The sequence below is a fragment of the Macaca nemestrina genome, chromosome 9, assembly GCF_043159975.1.
Source record: "Macaca nemestrina isolate mMacNem1 chromosome 9, mMacNem.hap1, whole genome shotgun sequence".
Lineage (NCBI taxonomy): Eukaryota > Metazoa > Chordata > Mammalia > Primates > Cercopithecidae > Macaca > Macaca nemestrina.
In genome coordinates, this window is record NC_092133.1 from 44936139 (window position 1) to 44948619 (window position 12481).

The window sequence follows — 12481 nt, forward strand, 5'->3', positions numbered from 1 at the left end:
CTAGCCCATATTGATGGCAAGAGCAGCCTGCAGGCACAGATATGGGAGAAATTGTTAGTGGCCATCTTTGCAGACAATTTCCAACACTCTTCATATTCTTGGCACTTCAAATCATTAGTTCATCTAAGTTTGATGACTATTCTTTCACCGTTCTGCAAATTTGATGGTTTTTTTAAAAGACAAAGTCTTGCTATGTTGCCTAGGCTGATCTTGAACTCCACAGTTCAAGCAATCCTCATCAGACTCCCAAGTAGCTTGGATTACAAGCATAAGCCACTGTGCCCAGCTTATTCTTCCACTTTTCAGATGAAGAAACTTATGTTCAGAAATCTGTAGGTCAAATAAATGCCCAAAGTCATCAATCTTGTAATGATAAAGCCAGGGAATGTATCTCCTTCTCTCTCTCTCTCTTTTTTTTTTTTTCTAAGAAGATAGTGTTCTTTTTCGTTTCCTATAGCATTTCTCATTTTTGCAGTATTGCTCAGGATACAATTTAGGGGTAAATTTAAACAACTTTGAGTTCAAGGGCCAGATGAGAAAAGTGAAGCCTAAATAGGTTTAAATTCTTACAGGGATCAGAGCAGGAGCTTGAACCAAGGTCCTATATTGGTCTTAGATATCCAAAGCCCCAGAGAAGCACCTGCCACTCCAGCTCACCGAAGTAACTCAGCATCTGTGGCCATGCCTGCAGGGCTCCCCATTTATCTCATCTGAGTGTTACGACCTGCTGAGTGTTGAGCCCCTTGGGTGTGCTTGGCCATCCAGGAGGCAGAGGTGAACTAATTATTGTTTCCACCTGTTCTATGTGATCAGGAGCCATGGGGGAGAGGAGCTCTGAGGTGAAGGACTGGGAAAATGTATAGAAAATCTCACATCAGCTACTAGCTAATTCAGCCTTCTTGTTGGAACACCTATAACGGATTCTGCCTCATGCTGTTTGCCTCTGGGCTAGTGTCAGAGGGTTTTTGCTCTGAGAGGGAAAGATCAAGAATTGTGAATTTGCCCACCATCACATTTATATAGTGTTAATAACACCAGTGTTGTAATGCAACAGGACAATAGCTGGTTAAGTTGTATTTTATAATAGAAAGGTCAGGGAGTGCAAGATCACAATTAGCAATTTGGAGTGTCAATGGTTCAATGGTTCTCAGAGGCCAAAGCGTGTCAAGGTCCGGAAACCAAGAAACTATTATGACAGCAGAAAGTCTACTTGCCTTTAAGGAATAAAGCACATTCAAATGAAATAAACTACAGTTCCTAGAGGGAGCAGGAGTGTATAAGAGTATGGTGGAGGACTTTAGAGGCAAACATCGGAGTTTGGGTCTAGGCTTTGCCACCTCATGTCTGTTCATCTTGAGTAGATAATTTTACCTCTCAGTCTTAATTTTCTTATCAGTAAAAAGGGAATAATAATAGTGTCAATCTTACAGGGCTACTATAAAACAGCATTAAAGGCTGCCATGTGGATAAGGTTCATGAGCTATGTCCAGTGAACAGGAATCACTCAATGAATACTAGACATTATTAGTATTTTTTACAAATATTATTCCAAAAAGACATTATTTTTCATTATTATCTAAAGAGACTATTATGATAACTGAGCTAGACAATATGTGTTAAGCACATGGCAGAGGGCTCAGCATATGCTGCGTGCTAAATAAATGAGGACTGTTTTATCAGTATCAAGTAAATGCTAGGTAGTCACTAAAAATGATATTGAAGCCTATTTTACAACATAGAAGGATGTCATTATATACTTTTAAAAGGCAAGTGTAGGTTGTAAAACGTGCACAAAGTCTCATTTTTTGCAAATACATAAATTGCGTACATATCCATAGGAAAGAGATTAGGTTATATACCCAAAGAGATGCCATATACTTTAGTGGTTAGAGTAATAGATACTGAAGCGAAATCTCCTGGCTTTGAATCCTTGTATTATCATTTATTAGCTGTGTGACCCTAGACAAATTACTTGATGTCTCTGTGTCTTAGCTTTCTCATCTATTAAAAGGGGGTGATAATAGTACCTACCTCACAGGATTGTTGACCCTGTTGAAGGTATTAATACATGTAAAGGGGTTAGACTATTTTCTGGTACAACAAATACTATCTACATATTTGAAGATGCTGTGTGTGTGTGTGTATTATATGTATGTGGCAGAATTCTTGGTATTTTCTTTCTTTTCTATTTTCCAAATTTCGAAGTTTTTATTTTAAAGACTAGAAAATCAATTGGGATCAGTTGAAGCAGGATTTCTCAATCTTTTTTCATTGTTCCTCCCCGAGGAATCTTTGCAGACTTTTTCTTTTAAATTGTCCTTCCTCCATAAATTTTATTACCATATATATACTGTCTATCCATTTATGTACTTGAAGGGAACCAGAATATGCCATTCCAAAATATGCTACATTGGTAAAAAGATTATTTTAAGTTGAAGACATTTGAGATCAAACAAATTTAGAAAAGGGGAAAAAGAAAGAAGCAATTTTGAAGCTTCCCTTTTCTGAATAAAGGAGCAACTTCTGGGAAACAAGATTGCCACAAATCCTTTTCAGGGCAGATCTACTCCCAGAAGGGAGAAAACAAATAAAACCTACCCCAAATCTCTCCTCCAGGAACTTTTATGACCCTTAAGGAGATGAAAGACCATTTTGTCCTGTGTAGACATTTTCACAAACTTTCTTATTGCCTGTTTGTGCTCCTGCAAATGCATTTATCTTTCCAAAAAGTCGTTTGTTTCCCATAAGTGCCTTTATCCCTTTACCTACTAAAATGGTATATAAGCCCCAAATTCTAAACACCCCTTTGAGTTATTCATCGCCAAGCTCTCCCACATGTACGCATGTTGCATGAATGAATAAACTTTGTAATTTTCTCCTGTTAATCTGTCTTTTGTTAGTCTGATTCGCAGGCCCTGGTGACTAAACATAAAGAAAGTAGAAGAAAGTTTTTTCCCCCTCCCCTGCGTATATGTCTACCTGTGCTATGTTTATAAGGATAATAGACTTTTTTCCCCTCAAGAACAAATTTCATTTCCTGGGAAAACAATATTACTCTCATTGAGAATGTATGAGTTAAAATACAAAAAACAACCCCATATTAATGGTCAAGGAAGAAAGCTATATTGTCTAGGAAGTTTAGTATGTCAAAATCCTGGTAGTAGCAATTCAGATACACCAACAAACCTGTTGATATTTCATGGGTTATTTACCGCAAGGGCTGTTTTGAGTTTCATGCCTGGAATAGAAATGAGCAGGCAGCTCTGGCCCCAAAAATGCCCATGAAAAGATGAGTGCAGCTGTTGAAAGAGTAAGATTAGAAACATTATTCATTACACACCTTCATTAATTTTATGTAAAGAATTATCAGAATCTCAAACCCAAACACATTTGTGCAAAACTGCACCTGAAGCCAGATAAAATGTGAAATTTCCCATTGTGCTATTTTCTCTCTAGGCTTTTGTGTTGGAAAGATCAAAAATTGCCTTTTTCTAACTGTACCCCTAACTTTTGAATCACTTATTGGAATGCTTATTCAAATTCAGGTTCTCACGTCCTCACCTAGAGATTCTGATTCATTATTTCTCATGTTGGAGGGGGTAATTTACATTTTAGTAAGTTCCCAAGTTATTCTTTTTTTTTTTTTTTTTTTTCTGAGACGAGTCTTGCTCTGTCACCTAGGCTGCAGTGCAGTGGCTCGATCTCGGCTCACTAAAACCTCCACCTCCTGGGTTCAAGCGTTTCTCCTGCCTGCTCCTCATGAGTAGCTGGGATTATAGACATGTGCCACGACACCTGGCTAATTTTTGTATTTTTAGTAGCGATGGGGTTTCACCATGTTGACCAGGGTGGTCTCAAACTCCTGGCCTCGTGATCAGCCCACCTCAGCCTCCCAAATTGTTGGGATTACAGGTGTGAGCCACCATATGTGGCCCGCAAGTTATTCTTAGGCACATTACACAATGATAATTAGGATGATACTAATGACAATGATAGAGAAAACACATAGAGAGATTACTGTGTGCCAGACACCAAGAATTCTTGGTTATCTCAAGGAAAAGGAAATCCTAGGAAACTGGTTCAATACTGGATTTCTTCAAAGCTTTGGAAAGACTCAAGACACTTATAATTTGATTTTAAAAATAAAGATGTATGATGTCTCTTATACACTAAATGTCAGCCGAATTTCTCTCTGTCACAGTTTTATTAGTCTTTTTAAACACTGCCTCATACACCTGGCTCAAAACATAATTGTGGGGGTAAGAAATGTAAAGTAGGGGAGGAGAAAAGAGGCCAAGAACGTGGAAAAAAATATTCGATATAGTAGTGTGCTGAGTGCCTTATAAAATGGTTGGCCATGAATGAAGTTTTAATCTTATAGTTTTTAAGTATTTTAGATGCTCACTTCTCAGTCCTTTCAAAGCAATTTTAAAGTCGACAGAATAGAATGTTTTAATTCAGGTTGGTGAATGGGTTCTGTTCACTTGTTTTGGTGGATTTGTGAGTGATAGAGGAAGTGAAATAATGTTTTGATTTGATAATGAGGTACGTGATAGTATTTCTTTAGATAGCTGCCTTATTTCATGATAAATGGTTGGTTGTAAAAGGTCTGAGTATTACCAAGAAGTAGTAAGGAAGTAGGTCGGATTTTAGAGAGGAAGGATAGGCATCTGGCCAACCTAAAGGCTGACTGCCATGACCTTAACAACAACTTAATTTAAAAAGACAAGCAAACCTTCTCCCTCCAACATAGTCCAAATAACCCTTTATTACATATAAAAAAAAGGACAAAACAAATAAACAGACAAAACCCTGTGAAAATGTGAGACTACATTTCATAGACTCAGAATGGAATATGGTGTGTGAACATTAAGGCCCTGCAGGGAGTTGAGATACAACATCTCTTTTTCAACCTGAAAAGGCACGTGGAGTAAAAAAAAAAAAAAATGTGGTGCAAAGTTTAAAGTAGGCAGCACCATTCATCTTAGGTCAGAGTAGTAGACTTATACCCTAAAAAGTATAGCTTGTCTCATACTGTAAAACTGGTTTTACTACACAAGTCCTGAGTCACTGGAGAAGTAATAGACAGTTTGCAGATGCAGGTGACTCTTTCTGGAAACAGTCATCTAGCGCAACAGGATTTCTCAGTAAGGATTTATCAGTAATAGAGTTGTTTCTTATTCTATTTTTACCACGAAATATAAACTTCCTTGTCTTAGATATATTAAGATACCTCAAAAATTAAGAGACACAAATCATAACATTTCAATGATTATGGGACCTTGATCATGACATGTACTCTGTGTGTTTTCATTAAAGCAAATGATAATAACTAAAGCTGCAAGTACATGGTAGAGGATGACAAAGAAATAGAACAGCATGAAATTGAGTGTTGCATAAGTGGTAAACAATTAAGTGACTTATTTTAAATTTAAGCTTACAATGCCAGTATTTTTATTTTAAGGACTGTCTGACACCATTTCCTCCTCCATTATAATAAGTTTCTTAGTTACTAAAAAATTCAAAATTGATTTCAAATTTTACAAGATTTTTTGAGTCTTGGGAGAGTTAAAGTACATTAAATTAGAGACCAGGCCTGAAGAATCCCTGAGCGCACAAAGTCAGTTAGGCCCCATAAGTAAGCTTAACCTTGCTTGATTTGCAAACATAAGCAAAACTAATTTGGGCTATTTCTTTTAAATCTCTGTATTAAAGAAAAAGGAAACTTAAAGTTAGCTAATCAGAAGTCACCAGCTAATTAACATATGGCTAGGGACTTTCCAGCAGAATAAACCAAATAAAGCAACTGTATAACTATAATCAATCAAATATTTTCTTTGCTTTACTTCCATGTTCTTCTTTGTTCCCCTTGCATTTCCTCCAAAGAGCCCCCAAACCACTTTTAGTTTGGTGCTGCCTAATTCATGAATTGTTATTTGTTCAAATCAACTCTTTAGACTTTTATTGTGCCTCAGTTTACCTTTTAAAAGGAATAAAGACCCTATGTTAGTGTAAAGCAATTATTACTATTACAATTTGGCCTCTGACTCCTGTACTTAACTTAAAGTTAACATTCAAAATCAAAAAACCTCCACAAGTAAGAGAAAAATAGAAAAAGATAGCAGGGGTCCAATGCATAAAACTCAGAAACACAAACATCCTGATTAGCAAATGTACTTATTTGATTAAATAGTAACTGTCAACATTAAAAGGCATACAATAAAAAACGTCCTTGAGTGAGTTAAAGAAGAAATAACTCTGTACAACCAAGGACTTCACAAAGTAGTAAAGGGAAAAAATAACTTTAATAAGGTTTCTCAACTCTTCTATTTCTTACTTTGAGGATTATTAATGTAATGCTACTGACCCTGAAAAATCTTAATCTGTAGTGTAACCCTTACTCTAAAACTCCAGAGTCATATAACAAGCTTTCTATTGGCATCTCCACTTAGTGTGCTACAAATATGTTCCTTAAATAAAATTTGTGCATACCTGAGCTAATCATCTCTTCCCAGCCTTTCCCTAATCTTACTCTTCCAGAGTTTTCTGTGAAAGATAAAAATCTACCAAATTTCCCAAGCCAGATACATGCATATTATCCTTGTTCTGCCATTTCCCATGTGTCTTATATCAGATGGATAATTCCTGTTATTTCTAGCTTCTAAACATCCCCATAGTACTATGTCAGTCCAACTTAAGTAAAGAAAACCACCTAGTTATTTAAACACAAAGAATTTAATGTCTGGAATTTGTTAAGTAGGTATTGGAAGACTAGAAAGTAAAGAGAGAATATTAAGGTAACACAGAGATAGAATTGCAGGAGAAGCTACCACCTCTTGGACTGAGGGAACAGAGTGAGGCTGTGGTTGTTAGTACTTAGGAGAGAAAGGGGCCTTGAAATTCTGGGCCCCAGGCCTTGAGGAGGAGCCTTTTCTAGGTAGCTGCTCATACCTCAGAATCTCAAGGGAGGAATTGCATGAATTTGGGTTCAGGGAGAGAAACAATGAGTGCTGGGAACCTCTGAAAGATGTAAGTAGGCTGGTTCTGGGAATGTGGAAAATATGCTTGATCAATTGCTTTTCCTAGGATAAAGAGCTATTCGTGGGATGAGGCCAATAGGATCGCAAGCATGTAGAAATGAGTAGGTCTCTTTCTCCCTCTTTAGCTTTGTAATCTCACATGGAGTGCTCCTTAGAAAATAGACCAGGTTTCATGAAAGGGTCATGTATGCAAAGCAATCTCCAAACAAGGAAGGAGCCAAGAAACCAAAGAATAAGACAGACAAAATCAGTTTTTTGATAAAGGGTAATTTATTGGGGGAACTTACAGACAGAAGTGTGGCCTGCGGTAACAAGACAGGTAGATCTCCACACCATTACTCCCCAGACCCAGGGCTTACATGGGAAGGGGATACATGCACTACAGAGACAATGAAAGACAGCCCCCCAGAACAGGCAGGAGTGCTATGTGCATCATAACCTATCATTTGTGTGATAACATCAAGTTTGCTTTGGTGTAAAGGCAGGATTTACAGTAAATATGTGTTCTTACACTAAGGACAGTAAATAAAGTAGGAATCCGAAGGCATTTATGGGACTGGGGTTAATGAGAAGTCAATATGGTGGATTAGCATCCAAGATGAAGTTACTTTTGTCTCCATAGACCAGTAGAAAAAAAAAAGGAGCTTGCAGAATGCCAGGGTAGGCATTGAAGTAACAAACATAGAAAAGTGTGTTCGATGCTAGGAGCTAGCCTAATAACTCGTAGTTGGCAAAGTCTGTTATTTCTGCTTCCTAAACTCTAGAGTTTATCTTATTCTTTCTATCCACACTGCCGCTCTTCTGCCCCAGGTAACTATTATCATGCAGCTGACCTAATGCAATAACCTCATACCTACTTGCTGTTTCTTCTTTCCTGCCTCAGATCCACTCTCTATACAACAGCCAGAGTGAGCTTTACTATATAAATAAAATTCTGATCACAACACTCCTCTACTTAAATCTCTCCAATGGGAGCCAATTTTACAGTAAGTAGCTAGTTAGACATGAGCAGAGTAGGAGAGGGCTCCCCCCACCTACCAGGAATGTCAGGTGAACATTCGGTGATAGTAAGGAGTTTGTTAACTGTCTGTCTAAATAATAGTTGAGGGTCAGGCATGGTGGCTCACGCCTGCAATCCCAGCAATTTAGGAGGTCAAGGTGGGCAGATCACCTGAGGTCAGGAGTTCGAGACCAGCCTGACCAACATGGTGAAACCCCATCTCTACTAAAAATACAAAAATACAGGTGCCAGGCGCCTGTAATCCCAGTGACTCTGGAAGCTGAGGCAGGAGAATTGCTTGAACCTGGGAGGCGGAGGTTGTAATGAGCTGCGATTGCACCACTGCACTCCATCCTGGGCAACAGAGTAAGACTCCATCTCAAAAATAAATAAATAAATAAATAAATAATAAAACAATAATTGGTCACAGCCAGTGCCAGGGAAAGGCCGTCAAACAGATAGAAAAAACTTGAAACTGGTGATCAGCAGCTTCCTGATAAGATCTCAGGAGTTGGGCAAATGGACTCAAGCATGCACATTAAGATACAAAATCGCAGAATTTAACTGGTATATTACCTCCTAGGGACATTCAACTGATAAGGGAAGAGTGAGTGCTTCAAGTGAGCATGGGTACAACTCCAGTAAACACACTGTGCATGCTCCCCTCCCAAATTCTGGTGGGCCACTCTGCACATGTGGACAGCCCACCAAAGGGAAGAATCAGGTGAGAAGGAATGCAGGACCCTGGAAGTATGCCAACGTATGAAAACCAAGAGTCAAAGTCACACTGCACACTTGTCTTTCAAGTTGCCCGCTTGGTCCTCTTCCAAACGTACTTTACTTTGTTTATTCCTGCTCTAAAGCTTTTTAATAAACTGTCACTTCTGCTCTAAAACTTGCCCTGATCTCTTCTTCCATCATATGTCCTAGTCAAATTCTTTCTTCTGAGATGGTAGGAATTGAGTTTGCTGCAGACCCACACAGATTCACTGCTGGCCGGTAACATATTTTGGTGCCATGTGACTCAGATAACTTCCACTGCTAATGTCAATGTTGGACAATGTTAGATAATGTTGAAAGATCAAGATATCAGCGTAAAACTGAGCTTCTGTGGACCACACTTCTTTGTTATGCTCTACTGAACCCCTCTTGGGGGAAAGTCTTTGGGATACACCTTACCAGAGACTCACCCCTCATAGACAGTTGGCTGCTGGTTAGTGGAGGTTGGCTGCATTTACAGCCAGGATCAAAGGATATCACTAATTTTAAGGCCCTAGTGTTTAATTCAAATGTTATTTCTTGACAGAGGACATTTACTTGTGAAAGTTGTTTTCTGGAACTTGTTTCCTTTATCTGTCTTTGTAATTATAGGCTCAAATTGCCAGAGGAAGAAGCCTAAACCCTTAAAAATATATCTGTTTATCCAACTTCATTCTGATAGTCTGCTGCCATATTCCAATTTGACAGTATAGTTTACTAAGTCCTCTTCCTTCCCCTTTAATTCTCCTTTTGGCTTAGACAAGAGTTTCTCTACCTTAGCACTCCTCTGAGTTGGGTGATTCTTTGCTCTAAGAGGCTGTCCTGTGCACTGTAGGATGATTAGCAGCATCCCTGGCCTCTGCCCTCCACATTAGAGTACCATGCTCCCACTCCTAGTTGTGACCATCAAAAATGTCTCCAGACATTGCCAAATGTCTTTAGTTTCCAATAAAACAATGTTCTCTGTTAAGCAACATAATTTTTTAGTATATGTATGTCCCATATGACATTTCAGAAATTTATCTGAAATTCAAATTTAACTGAACATCTTATCTTTTTAGTTACAAAATCTGCAGTCTATCTAGGCGCAAGATCACCCCTGGTTGAGACCCAATGGCCTAGAGTTAAATCCAAGCGTTTTACCAATTGCAATAAGTCCACTGCTTTTTTCATTGCTTTGTTTATTGAGCCAACCCTACATCATTTGCAATTATAATGAGTATTGTTCCTTTAGAACCAGATGTTGTCAAAAGATGCAGAATCTAATAAAATGAGTTTTGGTCCTGATTGAAAATTAAAGAAACATTTAGAGCTCAGTCAGGGAGGAAAGAGCTTGAAGAAGAAAGCTAGCAGCAAACTTAGCAGAGAAGCAATGACAGTGAAGAGTTCTGTCCACACAATTAGTTGAAAGAGCTTACAAAAGAGGCTACCAGAGGTTACAAAATATTGCATAACAGTGAAGTACCCAATGGATATACCATTAATGTTTTTCTAAGTCAATGGGAAGACACTTAAATGTCTTAAGAGACTACAGAAATACAAAATCAAACCAAGCCAAAGAGGAAGTCAGCTGCAATTTTACTGGGTATTGCAGACTTCCCTCTCCTCTAACGGAAGAATTAGCTAATTCTTAAACTCCAGGGAGGCTGGCCTCGATGCCAACTGCATAGTGAAACATAAAATCTTTGAAATAATTATAAAAATAGCTCAGTGTATCCACCAGTGGAGTAAGAAGAATTTCCTTGAATACTAGGCACAGGCCTAGTATTCTGGCCACTACTTTCTGGCCACTAAGGAGCCTCAACCGATTGGGAAAATCACATCAATTTGTTTGAGATGGTTGAACTATTTCTTCCACGATATTATTGAGCAAATAGACTTGCTGCCCTGTGCTCACAGAAGCCAATACCCAGAACACTGGGTTTTGAGGAAAGAAATACTTTATTAGGAGACAGGAGGTGGGCTCAAATCTGTCTCCCCAATTTGGAATCCAAGAAAATGTATGGCTTAGAGGGCAAGTGAAAGGATTTAGGAATGTTGGCTTGGCAGGGACTGATTGAAGGGCTTCAGATTTGACCATTTAAGGAAAGGTATGTTGAAGCAGATTTCAGTCCTGGATCTTCTGGGCCAATGAGCCCCTAGCTTCTGAAAGAGTTCCTACATTAGGTTCCCATCATGTCCTTGTCTTCTTGGTTCCCAGGGAAGGGATCATTGGTTCTAGGTGCTGTTAGAGGAAAAGCATTTTAATTGTGCATGCCTGGGCTGAATGACTTACAGTTTTCAACTCTGTTATAGCTACAAAGTAACTTGACATTTGTTATCAACAAAGTAGGGCGCATTTGGGCTGCTCCCATGATGATAATGGGTGTGTAGACGGTTGGGTGTTTCAGTTCTAGGAAAGTTTGATGTAATTGTATTCAGTTCAGAGAAAGTGTGTGAATAATTAATATTATATGTAGCATATAAAATGTTTACGATATTTAAGAGATTTGGCATACTAGCATGTTTGATACATAAATTGATGATGCAATTTAAAATGCATCATAGAGTATTTGATTTTAGACTTATGATTTTAAATTGAATATTATAAAGTAATTTGGCTAAATGTGTGAATAGTATTAGAATATTTAAAACAACTTAAGATTTATTATGTTAGTAAATTTATTAGTTTACAAAACTGCATAAATAGCTGGAAAACTGTTAATTGTTAGGCTGAGAATTTTGTAGATTATTTTTTCAAGTTCTTTGCCAGACACATATGGCTCTCACAAGTAAGTTTGTTGGTCTCTAGACTTTCTCAATGACCGCTGAAAACCAGATTTTGATTAGGAAATGTGTGAAATACAGTACCTTGGTTTGAACCCTGAGTCCTTCCTGCCAGTGTAAGAACGTTTCTTCCTCCCTTAATTTGCTTCCTTCTTTCCTGCATGTTACCACTGGCAGAGCAAATATGACTCAGAAACCGGCTCCTCAGGGTTGTAACATTAGATGATACAGGCTTGGGTCATTACACATGACACAGTGCCTTTGTTTCATTGGGCTGGGCTCCCTGGAAGGTGTGCTGCTGCCTGAGCTGCTGGAAAAGCACTCACAGGTGTTTGCTAGAAAAGCACTCCTGAGCCTTGCCGCCAGCTTGGACTTCTAGGGACTTTCCTCTCAGCCAGGAAGGATTTTGATATTCATCAGAAATACTTCTGGAAGATTCAAGAAGCTGTAGAGGTGAAGTAAGCCTGTGAAGGACCAGCATGGGAATCCTATACTCCGAGGTACATCACCTTTCTGAAAGCAGAGTTCCAAAGATGTTAAAAGTTGCTCATGCTTTTCAAATGCAATTGTCTATCCCTGTTAATATATTTCTGTTTTGTCTGTTAAACTCCCTGGGGGAGTATTAAGTCAGAAAAAATAAAGTCCTATGTGTTATTCTTTTTGATATTCTTAATAGTTTAAGACAAAGTATTTTGTAATTCTAAAATATTAGCTAGATCTAAGTTGAGATGAATATAACACATATTTCATAGTGTCTGGATGTTTGCAGGGATAATTTGGGCAAAATTGAGTTTCAGTTGTGCTTTTCTCATGACAAATGCTCAGAGAAAAAGAGAAAATTTTACCCAATTGGATTTTCTAAATATCCAAAAGATTGACTGCCTCTTTTATGGAACCACATGACCAGAGTAATGCC

General features: G+C 38.3%; 1 protein-coding gene across 2 annotated transcripts in view; it reads left to right on the forward strand.

Annotated features, from left to right (window-relative positions):
* The first annotated feature begins 11744 nt into the window (after positions 1 to 11744).
* LOC105480781 (ankyrin repeat domain 22) overlaps positions 11745 to 12481 on the forward strand; it is a 28480-nt gene continuing 27743 nt past the window's right edge. The window contains exon 1 of one of the 2 annotated variants that reach the window (XM_011739961.2): positions 11745 to 12065. In XM_011739961.2, coding sequence (XP_011738263.1) covers positions 12045 to 12065 — 21 coding nt within the window. In that variant the 5' untranslated portion in view covers positions 11745 to 12044. The remainder of the gene's footprint in view (positions 12066 to 12481) is intronic. The other variant, XM_011739955.2, reaches the window with a different exon arrangement.